The sequence below is a fragment of the Nicotiana sylvestris genome, chromosome 6 (genome assembly GCF_000393655.2).
Source record: "Nicotiana sylvestris chromosome 6, ASM39365v2, whole genome shotgun sequence".
Taxonomy (NCBI): domain Eukaryota; kingdom Viridiplantae; phylum Streptophyta; class Magnoliopsida; order Solanales; family Solanaceae; genus Nicotiana; species Nicotiana sylvestris.
This window is the reverse complement of record NC_091062.1, coordinates 83168320-83187886: the sequence shown is the minus strand read 5'-3', so window position 1 is coordinate 83187886 and position 19567 is coordinate 83168320. Positions and strand designations below refer to the sequence as shown.

Here is a 19567-nt window from a genome sequence, read left to right as displayed (position 1 = left end):
CCCATATTACATTTCTGAAATAGTATATTATTTTTTTTCAACTACCCCAAGTATCACCGTATAGTGGATTAAAAGACTTTGTAACCACATGCGTCGCTGGTATATGAGGGCAAAAACTTATATTAAAATTAACATACGTAAAATATATGCTTAACAAACTAAAAATAAGTATAAGGATCACTTACCCATCATGCCGATCGGAGACGACAAGTATGATGGGTACAAGATCCTAGACCCTATTATGTATAATTATTCATTTATGTATTTATTCATATCTTGCAATCCGCTTATTTGTATCTTCCAGTCCACTTTTTCTTCCTTTCATGTATTCATAATTTTCTACATTTTGTTAAGACTTGTTTGGTCTATTTTTTAGGTGAACTATGTGTGGGGATGGTGTATAAGTGAGGCGAAGAGTGTATATGCATTTTCATGGGTCAAAGCATGCGGATTGGGTCATTTACCTTTATGTCATCATTTATTCCATATTATATTTCGTTACATGATTTGATTGTTGCATGTCCTTACTTGTTATCCATGCCTTATTTGTTATCTGTTATTTAGTTGTTACCTCTTTCGAGTTATTCATTTCTCGCTCAATATCTGCTTACCTGCTACATGTTCTTACTTGTATTTATAGCATATCTTCATTGTCTCGTATCTTTACTTGCCTTTATTGTCTTTACCTTACTTGTTGCATTGTATTGTGTTATACCCGAAGGTGTGAGTCCTTTAGCTATTATTGTATTAATGGGTTGTCGAGGTTTGCGAATATGAGGTATTAGTCATTCTCTGTTTGTACTGGTAGTTCCTTAATGTTCTATACGCTTTATTTCCTTTTGTGTTGAGATTACAGAATTTTTTTGTGTTGAGTTATTTATGTTAATGAGTTGATATTGGGAGTTACGCGCTACAAAAGTATTGAAATAAACTAATAATAGGAAAGGGTTGTACGCCACAATATATATTGATATAATATTAGGATCGGGTTGCACGCCGCAACAGATATTATAATAATATTGGGATTGAGTTGCGCGTTGCAATGGAGTATTATATGTGGTATTTATTGCAGTTGTGGTGGTCTAATTCTGAATTGTGATATGAGGTTATGAATTGTTGTTATTATAGGGTCCTCTGTTAATTGACATTTTGGTACCTTTATTATGAATTTATTTGTTTCTCTACAATTCTGTTGTTTTATATGAATTATCCGTATAGGTTTTCACCGAGTGTCTTGTCATAGGCTCGTAACTATTTTGTCGAGGTTACGCTCGACACTTACAGAGTACATAGGATCCATTGTACTTATACTAAACTTCTGCACTTCTTGTGTAGATCCAGGTGTCGGTCCTAGCGGCGCATAGGGGAGATTGGTCAGATCAGACTTCTTCAGGAGACTTGCGGTAGAGCTGCAAAACATTCGTAGTCCCTGAAGCCCCCTTCTATCTTGTTTTACTATTTATCTAGCTTCAGACCGTTGTATTTTATTTCAAACTATGTTTGTAGTATTATAGGCGCTCATGTACTTGTGAGTCCGAATTTGTTAGATTAGTATAGACTGCGTTACTCATGTATTTTAGAGTTTATTAGCCATTAATTATTAATATTCAGTTTAAAACTAGTTAATTATTTTGCTAATGTTGTCTTGACTAGCAAGTGGATGTTAGATGCCTTCACGGCCCCATGGTTGGAATTTTGGGTCGTGACAAGTTGGTATCAAAGCTCTAAGTTCTCTAGATCTCACGAATCATGAGCAAGCTTAGTACAGTCTTGAAGATCGGTATAGAGACATCTGTACTTATCTTCTAAAGGTTATAAGGCTTTAGGAAATTTCACTTCTTTCTTTCTCTATCGCGCGACTTTATTCTATCATTGGGTTTGAATTATTCTATTCTTCTTCTCTCATAGATGGTGAGGACATGCACAATATCCATAGCCGGTCAGGATCCGGAGCACCAGGTTGTAGCCACTACCAGGGGTAGAGGCTGAGGCCGAGGCAAAACCAGAGCCAGAGGCAAAGCTCATCCTAGAGCTTGCACAGCAGCACCTATTGCGGAGCCTCGGATCAAGCAGGAGAAGGATATCCTTACTCCAGTCGCACCAATTGGACTAGCTTAGTTCCTAGAGGAATGTATTGCCACCCCTATACTTCAGGATGCCCAAGTCCATCTGGTCGGTCTTATGAAGGGTGTGACACAGATCTGTGCATTTCTTGTAGCACCAGCCGTTTCTCAGGCTAGGAGGAGCCTAGACTCCCGCTACTCACACTCTAGAGCAGGTGTCTTACGGATATCAGACTTCGGTAGTTCCAACAGTTGGAGCAGTTCAGCCTGTCATTTGTACATATTTTGGGAAGGGACCCTCAATGTCGATAGAGGGGTTGAAGAGGTTGGACAAGTTCACCAAGCTATTTCCTATTCATTTTTTAGGTACACCTATTGAGGACCCACATGATTTCTGGACCATTTCCATGAGGTGTTGTGAAACATAGGCATAGTGGAGTCTAATGGAGTGGACTTTACAATATTTCAGATGACTGGTTCTGCCAAGAGATGGTGGAAGGAGTATATTCGGGGTAGGCCAGCAGGTTCACCTTCCCTCACTTGGGCTTAATTCTCATAGTTGTTCTTAGAGAAGTTCATTCCTTTCGCTAAGAGGGAGGATCTACTCGGACAATTTGAGTGCCTACAATAGGGTAGCATGACCGTTACCTAGTACGAGACCAGATTTATTGATCTATCATGCCATGGAGCTATCTTGACCCCTACTAAGAGAGATAGGGTGGGAAGATTAATATATGGACTTACTTATGGTATCAGACTGTAGATGGTCAGAAAGACCGATGATGATATTTCTTTTACTAGGGTTGTGGAGATAGCTAGGTGGATCAAGACAATTTGTGGTCAGGACTGAGAGTCGACTTCGGAGAAGAGGGCTCGACATTTCTGCCATTTTAATGGTGCCTAGTTTAGAGGCCATCCTATCAGGACTATTCAGTCAGCACTTCAAATGTCTCATGATCCTTCAGGTGGTCACAAGGCATATGGGTCTCGTTCCGAGCAGCTAGTATTCAGTGCCCTTTCATATCCTATTAGTGCACCATCGCTGCAGAGTTACTACGATGGTTATTCAAGTCATTAGGAACCATCTCATACTCAGCAATTATGCCAACCGAGGGGTTGCTTTGATTGCGGTGACGCAGGTCATATCAGGAGGTAGTGTCCTAGATTGAGGAGCAGTAGGACACATCCGGGTGCTCGTGCCATGATTCTAACACCGGTTGCTCTAACACCCTCTCGGGCAGGTTAAGGCGGGGGTCAGGAAGCCAGAGGTAGAGGTCAGATAACTAGAGGTGGAGTCCAGTCAGTAAGAGGCTGTTACAGAGATAGAGGTCAAATTGGTAGGGCTCAGCCACATTGCTAAACATTTCTAGCTAGATCTGGGGCGGAGTCATCTGATACGGTCATCACAAGTATTTTTCTAAATTGCTATAAAGAAGCATCAATTTATTTTGTTCGTGCTGTACTTATTCATTTGTGTCATCATATTCTGATTCATATTTGGATACGTCTCATGATTCTTTGAGTACTCATGTTTATGCGTCTACGCCCGTTGAGGATTCTATTATAGTTGACCGGATCTATCATTCTTGTTTTATCATTATCGGGAGTTATGATACTAGGAATGACTTCTTGTTACTTAATATGGTAGATTTTGATGTGATTTTGAGCATGGATTAGTTTTCACTCTATCATATTATCTTGGATTGTCACAGAAAGACTGTGACGTTAGCTATGCTAGGGTTGCCTCGATTGGAGAGGAGAGGGACTCTTGGTCACATCAATAGAGGGTCATTTAATATGTGAAGGCTTGAGGTATGGTTAAGAAGGGGTATTTTGCGTATTTGTCTTATATCCGTGATTCTAGTGCCGAGGTGCCTTCTATGGATTTAGTTTCGGTTATGAGAGAGTTTCCAGAGGTATTTCCTATAGACTTGCGGGGCATGCCACCTGACAGAGATAACGACTTTTGCATTGACTTGGTTCCAGGAACTCAGCCTATTTCTATTCCACTATACTATATGGCCCCAATTGAGTTGAAAGAATTTAAGGAACAGTTGCAGGATTTGCATGACAAGGGATTCATTAGACCTAGTGTCTCGCCTTTGGGTGAACTAGTATTGTTTGTGAAGAAAAAGGATGAATCTATGAGGATGTGCATAGATTATCGATAGTTGAACAAGGCCACTATCAAGAACAAGTATCTGTTGCTGAGGATTTATGACTTATTTGACCAGCTTCAGGGTGCCAAGGTATTTTCCAAGATTAAATTCAGGTTGGGCTACCATTAGTAAAGATTAGGGCATCGGATGTCCCTAAGATAGATTTTCGAACTCGGTATGGTCAGTACGAGTTCTTGGTAATGTCATTCGACTTGACTAATGCCCCAGTAGCCTTTATAGATTTGATGAACCAGTGTTCAAGCGTTATCTGGATTCCTTCATAATTGTCTTCATTGATGTTATTCTGATTTACTCCCATAGTATAGAGGTACATGAGCATCATCTATGGATTGTACTTCAGACTTTAAGGGATCGTCAGTTATATGCAAGTTTTTGACGTGTGAGTTCTGGTTTGACTCGGTTGCCTTTTTGGGCCATATATCTTTCGAGGTCAACAAGGTGGATCCTAAGAAGATTGAGGCATTTAAGAACTGGCCTAGACCTACTTAAGCTATAGAGATTCGGAGCTTCTTGGGTTTGGCGGGTTATTATCGTCGATTCATGGAGAAGTTTTCATATATCTCAGCCGCATTGACCAAGTTGACCCAAAAGGGTGCTCTTTTCAGATGGTCCGATGAGTGAGAGGTGAGCTTTCAGAAGCTAAAGACTGCATTGAATACATCTCTAGTATCGGTGTTGCCTATAGGTTCGGGACCTTACATTATGTATTGTGATGCGTCGCGTATCGGACTTGGCACGGTATAGATACAAGACAATAGAGTGATTGCCTATGCGTCTCGACAATTTTAGGTTCATGAGAAGAATTAACATGTGCATGATTTAGAGTTGGCAACCATTGTCTACGAAATAAAGATTTGGAGGCACTATCTATATTGCATTCCATGTTAGGTCTATATGGACCATCGAAGTCTCCAACACCTGTTCAAGTAGAAGGACATTAATTTGTGGCAGTTGAGATTGTTAGAGTTGTTGAAAGACTATGATATCACCATATTTTACTATCTAAGGAAGGACAATGTAGTGGTCGATGTATTGAGTAGGAAGGTAGAAAGCATGGACAGTTTAGCATATTTACCGGCGGTGGAGAGGCCACTAACCATGGATGTTCAGGCTTTGGCCAATCAATTCGTGAGGCAAGATGTTTCGGAGCCTAGCCGGGTTCTTATTTGTGTTGTGTCATAATCATCATTGTTGAAGCGCATCAAGGATCTCTAGTTTGATGATCCTCACTTGTTGGTTTTGAAATACACGGTGCAGTAGGGTGGTGCTAAAGATGTTGCGATCGGAGATGATAGTGTTATGTTGCTTCAGAGCTGGGTTTTTGTTCCAATCTTGACGGGTTGAGAGAGTTGATTCTTGAAGAGGCTCACAATTTGCACTATTCCATTTACTTAGGTGTCACGAAGATGTACCGTGACTTAAACAGCACTATTGGTGGCAGAGAACGAAGAAAGATATTGTTAGCCATGTCTCTTAGTGTTTGAACTTTCACAGGTGAAGTACGAGTATTAGAAATCGGGTGGGTTGACTCAAAGATTATAGATACCAGAGTGGAAGTGGGAGCGCATTACTATCAAATTTTGTGGTAGGCTTGCCCCGGACCTTGAGGAAATATGATGCAGTTTGGGTTATTGTGGATCGGTTGACTAAATTTGCACACTTCATTCAGGTGATAACATCCTATTTTTTGGAGCACTTGGCTCAGATTTACATTTGGGAGATTATCTGCCTGCATGGCGTGACCATTTCAATCATTTCTGATCAAGGCATGCGGTTCACATTGTATTTTTGGAGAGTCTTTCAGTGTGAGTTGGGCACACTGGTCGAGTTGAGTATCGCAGTTCATACTAAGACAGACGGACAGTCCAAGTCCACTATTCAGATATTGGAGGAAATATTGCAGGCATGCTCTATGTATTTTAGGGGTTAGTGGGACCAGATATTACCTCTATCGTAGTTCGCCTACAACAACAACTATCAGTCGAACATTCAGATATGTCCGTACGAGGCCTTATATGGGAGGTGATGTCGTTCGTTAGTTGGTTAGTTTTAGCCCGGTGAGGCTAGATTATTAGGTATTGATTTAGTCTGTGATGCTTTAGAAAAAGTTAAGGTGATTCAGGAGCAACTTTGTATAGCTAAGTCCAGGCAAAAGAGTTATGCGTACCAGAAGGTTCGATATGTGGCTTACATGGGGGGTGAGAAGTTTCTTCTCCAAGTGTCGCCTATTAAGGGTGTGATGCGGTTTGAGAAGAAGGTCAAGTTGAGCCTGAGGTTTATTGGCACGCTTGAGATCTTGGAGAGACTTGGGGAGGTTTCTCATATGCTTGCATTGCCTCCTAGCGTAGCAGGGGTACATATGGTATTTCATGTTTCCATACGTCGGAAGTACCATGAGGATAGGTCACATGTTTCAGACTTCAGCATAATGCAGCTTGGTGAGAATTTGACCTATGAAGAAGAGTCGGTGGCTATTCTAGACTGGCAAGTTAGGAAGTTGAGACCTAAGAGTTTTCCTTCTATGAAGGTGCAGTGGAGAGGATAGCCTATTGAGGAGGCTACGTAGGAGTCTGAGTCCAATATGCATACTAGATACCCCTACCTTTTTACTAGTCCAGTACACGTTTATGTCTATCCGAGGATGAATGTTTCTTTTAGAGGTGGAGAATGTGATGATCTGATAGGTTGTTTTGCGTACTAGCCTTAATTTTTGTGTTCCAAGACCTCTCATAGCTTCATTTCATGTTTATTGATGCGTGTGCATGGTTCGTGTCGCTTTTTGAAAAGTGTTTACGTGAAATTTTGAAAAGAATATGATTTTTGACTTAAAATGAGGTTTGGGTTAACCATGGCCAACATTTCTAGTAAACAACTTCGGATCGATATTTTGATGATTCAGGTAGGTTCGTATGGTATTTTTGGACTTGCATGCATGTTTGGTTGGGGTCCGGGGTGACCCGAGCACATTTTGGTGCATTATGTGAAAGATTGTGAAAATTGAGTTTTAAGCTACAATTCTCGAGTTTTAATGATCGATTCTTATTAGTAGATATTATTTTGATGATTTGAGGTACCGAGCAAGTTTGTAGGATGTTATTACACTTTTGTGGATGTTCGGTTTGGAGCCAGGGGGCCACGAGTGAGTTTCGGATGCATTGCGGATGAGTTTGGCACAACTGATGCATAACTGATATTGGTGTCAACCTCCAGATCTCGCATTTGCAAGGTACTGGTTGCAAATGCAAGCCTCGCTTTTTCGAGTGACTGCTCGCATTTGCAAAATAGGAACTGGGGCTGGGGTTCGCATTTTCGAACAATTGTTCGCTTTTGCAATCTATTCTGGGATTGCTTTTGTGGCTCTAGAGTTGCATTTGCAAAATGTTAGTCGCATTTGCGACTTTTGCACTAGTCACTTTTGCGGCCAGTGTTTCTGATTTGTGGACATCACAATTGTGAGCAAGAGTTCGCAATTGTGACGTCCGCAACTGGGTAAAAGAGGAACAAATTGAGACTTAGCTCATTTTACACTATTTTTCAACCCTAAGCTATCAAGAGGTGATTTTTGAAGAATGTTTTCTTCCCAAATTTATTGGAAAGCTTCTTTAATTAGTTTTCAATCAATATCAATTACTTTTCATGAGTTTTAAACATCAAATCTTAGAACTTCATGGTATAAATTAGGGGTTTTGGGTACAATTTAGGGATTTTATAAAATTAAGATTTAAACCTCAAATTGAGGTCAAATTCAGAAACAAATCACATATACGGGCTCGGGTATGAATTGGGTAACCGAGATTTGGTCCGAGTCTCGGATTTAGACCAAGCGAGCCCGAGGTTGACTTTTGTTGATTTTTTCAATTTTATCAAAGATTGAACCTTTTTTATTTGTGAGTAGTTTCTAAAGATTATTTTGGATTGTTTAATGGATAATTGGCTAGATTCACTTGGTTTGGAGATTTATTCGAAAGGCAAGACCAATATTGATTATTGATTTGGTTGCGAAAAGAGGTAAGTGTCGTGTTTAACTTTGACTTGAGGGAATTATGACTCATTTGGTCTATTTGCTACGTGAACTATGTATGGGGACAGCATATATGCGAGATGACTAGTGTATATGCGTTGTCACGGGTCAAAGCATGCGGGTTGGGGCATTTACCTTTATGTCATTTATTCCATGTTATATTTTGTTACTTGCTTTGATTGCGACATGTCCTTACTTGTTATCCACGCCTTCCTTGTTATCTGTCATTTAGTTGTTAAATATTTCAAGTTATTCATTTCTCGCTCTATATCTGCTTACATGTATTAATTGCATATCTTCATTGTCCCATGTCTTTACTTTATTTTATTGTCTTTACATTACTTGTTACGGTTTATTGTGTTATATCCAACTGTGTGAGTACTTTAGCTATTCTTGTATTAATGGGTTGTCCAGGTTTATGAATATACGGTAGTGGTCATTCTCTGTTTGTACTGGTAGTTCCTTGATGTTCTTTATGCTTTATTTTCTTTTTTGCTCAGATTATGGAATTTGGTTGTATTGAGTTATTTATGTCAATGAGTTGATATTGAAAGTGGGTTGGGTACCGCAATAATATTGAAATGAACTTATAAAGGGAACAGGTTGCACACTGCAACAGATATTTATATGATATTGTAATCGGGTTGCACGTCGGAACAAATATTGTGATGATATTGAGATCGGATTGTATGCCGCAACTGAGTATGATATGTGGTATTTGTTGTAGCTGTGGTTGTCTAATTCTGAATTGTGACGTGAGGTTATTAAATGTTGTTATTCTGGGGTCTTTTGTTAGTTTAACTTCGGGTCCCATTATTATGAGTTTATACATTTCTCTACGTTTATGTTGTTTTCTATGAATTAGTTGTACAGGATTTTAGTGTGTGTCTTGTCATATTCTCGTCGCTACTTCGTCGAGGTTAGGCTCGACACTTATAGAGCACATGGACTCAATTATATTCATACTATACTTCTGCACTTCTTGTGTAGATACAGGTGTCGGTCCTAGCGGCGCATAGGGAAGATTGCTCGAATTCGACTTCTTCAAGAGACTTGAGGTAGAGCTTCACGACGTTTGTAGTCCCTGAAGTCCCATCCTATCTTGTATTACTATTTATCTAGTTTTAGGCAGTTGTATTTTATTTCTGACCTTGTTTGTAGTATTGTAGACGCTTATATGGTTGTGGCTCCAAATTTTTGGGATTGGTATAGACTTTGTTACTCATGTATTTATTTCATGTATTTCAGAGGTTTTAGTCCTTGATTCTTAATATTCGATTATTAAATTGTTACAATTGGTTAATTATTTAGCTAACGTTGGTTTGCCTAGCAAGTGGATGTTAGGCGTCATCACAGCCTCGATTATTAACTTTTATTTTTCACCACCAAATAAGAATTTCACGCTTTAAAAATTAAAAAACTATGGTGTTCAAGTAAAAAAGGGAACATTTTGCTAAGACCGTAAAAATGGGAATTTTCCGCCACGACCATCCTCTTTGTGGGTCATGCCATGCAAATTTCGGCAGAACATCTATTTTTTATTATTTTGGTTTCTCACTTAATATTTGATATCCATTTTGGGACCCTGATTAATTCAAGTACGCGTTGCATAAGGCGTAATTAATGAGTAAACGTTTTCTACCTGGAATTTTTTCATTCCATATTCGAACTTGAAACTTATTATTAAGAGAAAGGATTTTATTCATTTCATCACAGCCTATAGTTGTCAAAATATTAAGCAAAACTCTTTTTTTTTATCGGATACACTTTACAAACTTAGGCAATAAATTCGATGCACTAATACCACCTCGTGTACACCTTGCGCTTTTGACACATGTACTACTTGATGCTTATTGCTAATAGCACAGAAGATTTTGAATATTTTGTTACTATGCTCTACCAATATCCATTTAGGGAAAAGGATCACGAATTTTCATTTACCATTCGAAATTAGTCAACTTTATTCTTCATCAAAATTTTGGTCTTGGTACCCTGCTTTTTAAAAAAGATTTCATATTCGCCACTCACCCCAAATATAACTCCAACGTAATAATAGTACTAAACCATAATAAAAATCGATGATGAAGTGAACCTATTTCTCGGAGAATTTGAATAGGTGAGGTCCACCCATCTTACATTGAAGCTCTGTTAATGACAAGAGCAAATATAAGATTTGCTAATGGCAAGTGTATTGGTAGAAAATAGGCATGACCCGTGGATTAATGGTATGATGACAGGTGGCATCTATATCGGGTTAATAAAGAAGTATGATGAAGCACGGTTAAAAGCATATTCGGGAGCTCAAAAAGTAAAAAAGAGGATGGAAGATATTTTCAAAGTAAAACGGGAAAGCACAGAATTGCTCAAGGAATTCATGGATAGATTCCAGCGGGAAAGGATGATGTTACCACGAGTACTTGATAACTGGGAAGTTATGGCATTTGCAAGTAATTTGAATGAGAAAGGTTCAAAAGCCACGAGAAGATTGAAAGAAAGTCTGCGGGAGTTTCCTGCAAATACTTGGAATGACGTGTACAACAGATATAATACGAAGTTTCAAATAGAAGAAGACACAGTTCCCCAACCAACGGTAGAAGAAATGCTCGGATCTAGACATTCAGAAATATAAAAAAGGTCTAGTAAGAACAGGTACGAGCCTTATGTGAGACCTGCAGGACGCGATTCCCGATCGAAACAAGAACATGCACAGTTTGATTCAAGATCGAGACAAAAGGAGACATGTTCCTCTTCCCGATTAAAAAGAGGGTGGGACATAGCCAGAAGCATTGATTCAAACTCTCAACCAAGAATAGGATATTATAGTTTTAACGTCAGTACATTAGAGTTGGTAGATGTCCTAAGAGAAATGGGTGATAAGGCGCGATGGCCGAAAGAGATTAGGTCAAATCTCAGCAAAAAGAGCCAGGAATTTTGGTGCGAGTTTCATAACGATCGTGGACACAAAACAGCAGATTGCATGCTCTTACAAGGAGAAGTTGATTATTTATTGAAGCAAGACTATCGCACTGATTTCCTTAGTGAAAAAGGAAAACAATTTTACATGAAAAACATGCAAGAACCACCAAAACCCCACCAAAGAGAACGATAAATGTTATAACTGGGGGTGAAGAAGGTAACAGGGTAACGTATATGGAGCCAAGAAAGACATCCAAAGTTACCGTTATCCACGGGAAACAGGTTAGTCGGGTTTTGAAAGGAGTAGTGTTTGATGATGAAGACGTGGATGCTTTGATCATTCCTCGTAATGATGCACTGGTAAAATCTTTACTTTTTCATGATACTAATGTTAAACATAATTTGATTGACCAAGGTAGTTTAGTGAATATAATCCTACTTAGAGTAGTGGACGAGATGCAAGCGAATGATCGAATCATACTGAAAGCACAGTCGTTATCTGGTTTCAATAATTCAAATGTCGCCACAAAAGGACAAATCATATTGGCAACATTCGCAGAAGGTGTCATCAAAGACACTAAATTCCAGATGGTGGATGCAGACATAGCCTATAACTTAATTTAAGGAAGGTCGTGGATTCATGATATGGGTGTGGTCCCGTCAATGTTGTATCAGGTGATTAAATTCCCAACACAGTGAGGAATCCATCAAATTAGGGGAGATCAACAAGCATCACAAGATAACAACTAAGTTGCAATTGCGAGTGCAACATTCGAGGATGGAGATATGAAATAGCAATTACAGAACTCAGATGAGGATAATTCAATCCCCACCTCAACTAGAAGTCCAAGAAATGAAGCTCATTTAGATTCAAGGCCTGATATGATCCAAGAGCCAGAGGAAAATGAGAATATCAAAACAACCACGGAGGAGCTTGAAGCTATTATATTATTCGTCCACTAGCCTGACAGAAACGTTTACATCGGAACAAACTTGAGCTTGCAAATAAAAGGTAAGTTAATTGAATTTTTACGTGATATTGCTTTGCTTGGCCGCATTTGGATATGACAGGTATACCACCATAGGTAATAACTCATAAGCTGAATGAGGACCCATTGCACTCACCAGTCAAATAAAAGAAAAGGAAGCAAGGAGCATTTAAAAATCAAGTAATCCAAGATGAGGTACAAAAACTTCTAAAAATAAGTTCAATTTGAGAGGTAAAGTGCCCTGACTGGTTAGTTAATATTGTAGTAGTCCCATAAAAAATGTAATGGAGAGTTTATATGGATTATACTAATTTAAATAAAGATTTCCCTAAAGATTCATTTTCTTTACCGCATATAGATCAATAAATTGATTCTACAGCAGGTCATGAACTTTTAAATTTTTAGATGCATATTCTGGTTATAATTAAATAAAGATGGATTCTCTAGATGAGGAAAATAATTCGTTTATTACAGATAGGGGGAATTACGGCTAAAAAGTTATGTCGTTTAGTTTAAAAAATGCTGGAGCAATATACCGAAGATTGGTGATCAAAATGTTTCAAGAGCACTTGGGAAAAATCATGGAGATTTACATTGATGATATGTTGGTTAAATCAGCACGACCATGGGACCATTTCCAGCACTTGACTGAAACCTTCAAAATTCTCCTCAAAGATAACATGAAGTTAAACCTAGAAAAGTGCGCCTTTGGTGTCGCTTCAGGTAAATTTTCGTTTCTTGTTTCTAATAAGGGTATCGAGGTAAATCCCATACAGATCAAAGCAATTGAGGAAATAACTGATGTACTTACAAGCAAAAAAGAAGTACAAAGATTAATAGGTAGAGTAGTAGCTTTAGGAAGATTTATATCCAAATCTTCAGAAATATGTTTTAAATTCTTTTCAATATTGAAAAAGCAAAATCAATTAGAATGGACTAATGGGTGTCAACAAGTTTTGAAGGATTTGAAGCCATACTTATCAAAACTTCCCCTATTAAAAAAACCAAGGCACGGAGAGATATTGCTTGTTTATTTAGCCGTGGCAGTAAGTGTGGTGCTTGTACGTGAAAACAAGGGTAAGCAATATCCAATCTATTATGCTAACAAATCCTCAGTGGATGTCGAGATATGGTATCCTCATTTAGAGAAACTTGAATTAGCATTAATAATAGCATCAAACAAGTTATGACCTTATTTTCAGTGTCATCTTATTTCTGTTATAACTGTTTTCTCACTAAGAAATATATTGCACAAGCAAGCGTTATCAGGGAGGTAGCTAAATGGGCCATATAGCTTAGTGAATATGATATTATCTATCAACCTAGAACTGCTATAAAGTCTCACGTACCAGCAGATTTCAACTCAAACCTACGTCACAACCCCAGTTCGCCCTCCGAGAACTATCGTGATGGCACCTAGTCTCTATGACTAGGTAAGCCTAACAAATTGCGAAAACAGAAATAACAAAATAAAACTAACCATAAACTACAAAAATAACATAACGAAGCGTTTAAGATGCCACTCGACATATACAATACAAACTTTTGAAACTGAAACAACATTTCCCAAAATCCGGAATCTCATGAAATCACAAGCTTTTGAATGTCTACAAGTATCTAATACCAGAATGTCTAACAAAAGAAAAATACAGAAGGGCTAATACTTAGAGAGGGAATAGAAAGGGACTCATCGGTCTCCGGACACGACAGATATACCTCGAAGTCTCTGGGAAAACTCGTCTCGCCTCAAGGGTGGTAGGACTGAGTCGAAGTACTTGGATCTGCACATGAAAAACATGCGCAGAAAGGGCATAAGTACACCACAGCGGTACTCAGTAAGTGCCAAGTCTAACCGTGGTCGGGTAGTGATGAAGAAAGTCAGGGCCCTACTGAGATTAAATGAAATATAAGGTATAACAGTGTAGAATGAGATTGTATAATTAAGTGCAACAGTAAGAAGTAACATAGGGTAGAAAGAAAAACAACAACTATAATAGAGACAAGATAATCACGGAAAGGAATACAGTTCAACATAGAGATAACAACCGGGGATCTCCCAGGATACCGTCCTGTAGTCCCCAAATATAAATATCTAGTAGATCTCCCGGGTGCAGTCCCATAGTCCAACTCATAATGTACGAGGATCTACCGAAAATCCTATCCGTAGTCCCAAATGTAAATATCCAGTACAGGGGAAATCTACCGGGTGCAGCCCCGTAGTTCTAATGTAAACGTGCAGGGGATCTACCGGTATACCAATCCGTGTCCCAAAGTAAACATGCAAGGGGATCTCCCGGGATACTGTCCCGTAGTCCCAAAGTAAACACACAGCAACAACACGAAGAATACATAATTCAACTCAATTTCTATACCAAGGTAAAACATGTATTTCTAGCCTAGCATGCTAAACATAATCCAAATAAGGCAGTTTGAGCAAGTAAGCAATTAAGTCAAATAGACATGCTTCCCTAAGCTAACAGCAGGCTTAGATTGCAAGTAGAATAAATAGGAAAGGAAACACAATTATAGTTAATTAATGAAAACATGTTTTTCAACAATTAGCACAAGTACGTACTTGTCACCTTACATACAATGCATTTCAAATATCATCAAATACCAAATCCTAAGGGGAGTTTCCCCCCTTCCCCCTCCCCCCCACAAGGTTAGGCTAGCTACTTACCTCGAACCGGCTCAAAATCAACCCGAAATCACGCTCTTGCCACGAGTACTCGACTCCAAATGGCCCAAATCTATTCAATTCAATTGCATAATGTAAATATAACTTCAAGTAACTGATTCCACTAATTAATTCTAAGCTAATACACGAAATTAAGAAAATGACCAAAATGCCCCTTGGGCCCATGTCTCGGAATCGGGTAAAATTTACAAATTCAGAATCCTCATACTCTTACGATTTCATATATATAGAAATTACTCCAATCCGACATCAAAATCGTGATCCAAACTCAAATATTAGGTCTAGGAACTTTTCTCCAATTTTTTCACCCCAAATTTGAATTTAAAGGATGAATTTAAGCATGGATTCGTGGAAATTATTCAAAACCGAGTAAGAATTACTTACCCAAAACACCCACATAAAAATCTCTCTCACAATCGCCAATCCCGAGCTCCCAAATCAATTTTCCATGTTTTGAAACTAAACCCTCGATTCTACCCCTTTCTGACCAGTGAAACCGCATCTGCGACTCTGGGACCGCACCTGCGGTCCCGCTTCTGCGAAGACCAAGTCGCACCTGCGACTTTTCATTAAATCAAATTTTCCGCTTCTGCGACACCCTTCCCGCACTTGCGACCTCGTAGGTGCGGCCAAACTCCTACATCTGCGATTCCAGCCCTTCTTCCTCTTGGCCATATCTGCGGCTTCCCTTTCGCTTCTGCGGGCTCACACTTGTGGTCCCCAAGCTATAGGTGCGGTTATGACAGCAGACTCAGCAGCTTCAGCTGCAAATTCCCAACTCCAAACTTCCCGTTAACCATCCGAAATCATCCCGAGGCACTCGGGACCTCAACCAAAAGCACGAATAAGTCATATATCACTATCCAAACGTATACCAAACCTAAAAACACCTAAAACAACATTGAAACATCGAATCAACCATGGATTCAGGCCTAAGAACTCCAAAAACTCTCAATTTACTTTTTTGATCAAAAAGTCTATCAACCCTCTTTCGAATGACTTGAAATTTTTCACACATGACACATTCAATACTATGGAGCTACTCCAACTTCCGGAATCCCATTCGGACCCTTAGATCAAAATCTCACTATCAAACTAGAAAGTTCAAAAATTCAACATTCTGCATTTCAAGAATAAATTAGCTACGGACTTCCAAAATACAATCTGAACACACCCCTAAGCCCGAAATCACCCAACGGAGGTAATAGAACCGTCGGAATTCTATTCCGAGGTCGTCTTCACACTGCTATGACTACGGCCCAAATTCTACAACTTAAACTCTCATTTAGGGACTAAGTGTCCCAAAACTCTCCGAAACTCCAAATAAATCCTCCCGGCAACTCACAATAGCAGAAACAAACACAATGAATGTAGTTAATAGGGTATCGGGGCGTTGAATTCTTAAAACGACCGGCCGGGTCGTTACAACCTACTTCCTGAAGCAGAAAAGGAGGTACGGGTGTTTACCGGATCTAATCTGGGGACTTGTACCTTATATACCAACGGTTCTTCAAATGTAAAAGGAGGGGGTTTGGGAATTATTTTAATTTCACCTTTTGGGAGAGATTATAAGACAAGCAATAAAATATTATCCAATTACTAACAATGAGGCAGAGTGTGAAGTTGTGATTGTAGGTTTAGAACTCGTGAGAGAGCTCATGATTGAACAAATCGAAATCCAAAGTGACTCGTTGTTGGTAGTAAACAAAATGCAATGGAATTATGTGGCAAGAGAGACGTGAATGCAGAAATACCTAGAAAAGGTACGAGAATTACTTAGGTAGTTCCAAATCTAGAAAGTTATCCAAATACCAGGAAAGAAAACACAGAAACCGATGCACTAGCAAATCTGGGGTCCGTGGTTGATGTGTTGAACTCTGAAAATGCCACTGTGGTGCACTTGTTCCATCCAGCCCTTGATCAAATCAAAAATGAGGTCAATTTCAAAAATTTAAATTGGAATTAGAAAACAAGTTTGTGAATTATTTGCAGTATGGAATTTTACCTGAGGATAAGAAGAAATCTCAATTGCTACGAATGAAAGTTGCTCAATATTTCCTAATAAAGGGGAATTTATATCGTAAAATGTTTGGAGGGCCCTTGGTACAATGCCTTGGACCATCACAAACTGAATATGCGATGAGACAAGTGCACGAGGGACATTGTAGTAAATTATATCGGGGGAAGATCGTTGGTGAAAATACTAATAAGAGTAGGATACTATTAGCCAAAAATGGAAGATGAAGCAAAAAATTTTGTAGTAAGGTGCGATAAGTGCTAGCGATAAAACATTATGCATCGACCAGCGAAATTGTTCCATTCAATCATATCATTGTGGCTATTTATGAAGTAGAGAATGGATATCGTAGGTCCTCTACCGCAAGCCAAAGGAAAGGTACAATTTTTGTTGATTCTAACAGATTATTTTTTTAAGTGGGTAGAAGCTGGTGCCTTCAAAGAGGCACGAGAAACAGGAAGTTATGGATTTTATGTGGATAAATATAATATGTCAATTTGGAGTCCTAAAAGAAATTATTTGCGATAATGGGCCGCACTTTGTAGGCAAGAAGGTTTCCGTTTTTTGCAAAAGTTGGAAAATTAAACGAATTACATCAACACCCTATCATCCTGTAGCTAATAGACAAGATAAGTCGACAAATAATATCATTGTCAACAATCAAAAGAAGCGATTAGAAGAATCAAAAGGCAAATGGCCAGAAGTGCTACCGGCGGTATTATGGGCTTACCGAACAACGACAAAAATAAGCAGGAGAGAAACACCATTGTCGCTTGTTTATGGGATTGAGGCCTTAATTCCAGTGGAGATAGGGTAGCTGAGTACAAGGTTTACACATTAAAATGAAGCATTAAATGAGGAAGAACTTTGTACAAATTTAGATTTGACAGAAGAGAAAAGGGAGGCAACTTTGGTTCGGATGACAGCACAAAAGCAGAGGATCGAATGATATTACAATATGAAGGAAAACCTAAGATATCTTAAGATACTTTGTCCTTAAAAAGTATTTGGATCATCACGGATGGTAAATGCAGGAAAGCTGAGTCCAAATTGGGAAGTGTCGTATCGAGTTAAAGGTATTGCCAAAAAAGGAGCGTATAAGTTCAAAACTATGGAAGACAAGGTGTTACCATCCCATTAAAATGCAGTTCATTTGAAAAAGTATTACTTCTAAAGAAGTTAGCAACCACGGTCAGGTATCATAAGAGTTTATTTTTTTACTTTGTTCATTTAAATTTTACTAACCATTTTAGATGATAGGAAAAAAGCTAGCTCGTATCAGATGATGACATTAGACCCATAAGACATGCGGAATACTTAATTATTCACGGTCTAGGTTACAACAATTCTGATGGAAAGGGCTAAGTAGTCATCATCTAAAAAGTTACCTCTGAGTCTTGCGTGTATTTCCTTTTTTAGGAAAAAGACAAAACTAAGGAGTTGATCCAGTTTTAGATATTTCATGCTTCAATGCTTAAACACTGGGGAGATTATGCATATGCAGAAGTACACAAAGAAATAAGATGTACACCACAAAAGCTTAGCTTAGCTAAAGGAAAAACCTTGAATAAAACATCAAATTTTTAAGCTCGTAGAAGGAATAGAAAGTAAGGAGTTGAAGAACCTGCAAAAAACTCTCATGAGCTTATAGGTTAGGGCCAAAAATTTAGTCACGGGGTAAATATACCCGTACTTGTAAACTTGTTGTAAGGAAAGCGGTTACGAAAATGATGTACATAAATATTTGTTTGAAATTTCAAATAAAATCTTTTCAAATTACTTCATGTTTCATATATTTGTGCCAATATGAAGATGGGATGTCATCTTCACTAGTGTTGTTAAGATAAAAGAGCCCTCTTTTATAAATAAAAAAAATCCCGTGCATTTTAAGTCGCGACATATTAAGAGCATTTTGAATGCGACTAAAATCTCAAAAACTTAAAGAGAAAAAATCATAATATAAGATATGCAGCAAAATAGTATTAGCATTAACATCCCAAAAACAAGGAAGGAAAAGTTTCCCAAAATCCACTTCAAACAAAAACAAAATATTTCATAAACATTAACGAAATAATATTTTTAAAGTGAAGGGTGAAAAACTAAGGAGCACCATCAGCAGGAGTGGAAGAATCAACTTGAAAAGACGAAGGCTAGGCATCGGCTTGGTCAGTTATCAAATCGCCTTCATCACCTTTGGAACTCTCGTCCTCGGGTGTTTGAAAACTTTGATGTTGCCGGGTCTTTTCAATATCCTCCTTAGCTTTGGAAATATTAGTTTCAAGGTCAAAACCCTCCTGTTTAGCCTCGATCAAAGTCTCTAGATGGGTGTTTAATAAATCCCAGCTAACATCAAGTGTTAGTTTGTCTTTAAGAGCTCCATAATCTTTCTGTAGTTTCTCAATATCTGCCCTTAGGTCTTCTTTTTCAGCTTCATAAGATGCCTTCAAGGGTTCGAGAGTATCCTCAAGGAACCTAACTTTATCAAAAGAGACACGGAGATCCTCTTGAGCTTGAGTGAGCATTTTAACTATTTCACTGGCGTACAGCTCCTTATGATTTAAAAGTTCCTTTAGGCTCCCAAAATCCTCGGTAGCCCTAGAAAGTTACTCATCAAATAAGGATTTCAGTCTATCATTGTCTTTCTCAACTTGATTGGAAGAAGCCTTCGAAACAGCCAATTCAG

The 19567-nt window shown here is 38.6% G+C and overlaps 2 protein-coding genes across 2 annotated transcripts; both read left to right on the top strand.

The window, feature by feature from the left end:
- The first annotated feature begins 6434 nt into the window (after positions 1-6434).
- LOC138870860 (uncharacterized) lies at positions 6435-6788 on the top strand. Its single transcript, XM_070148700.1, has one exon. It carries the CDS (start codon positions 6435-6437, stop codon positions 6786-6788), a length of 354 nt encoding a protein of 117 aa, XP_070004801.1.
- A 4626-nt stretch (positions 6789-11414) lies between these two features.
- LOC104229331 (uncharacterized) lies at positions 11415-11804 on the top strand. The gene has a single exon (XM_009781959.1). It carries the CDS (start codon positions 11415-11417, stop codon positions 11802-11804), a length of 390 nt encoding a protein of 129 aa, XP_009780261.1.
- The last annotated feature ends 7763 nt before the right edge of the window (positions 11805-19567 follow it).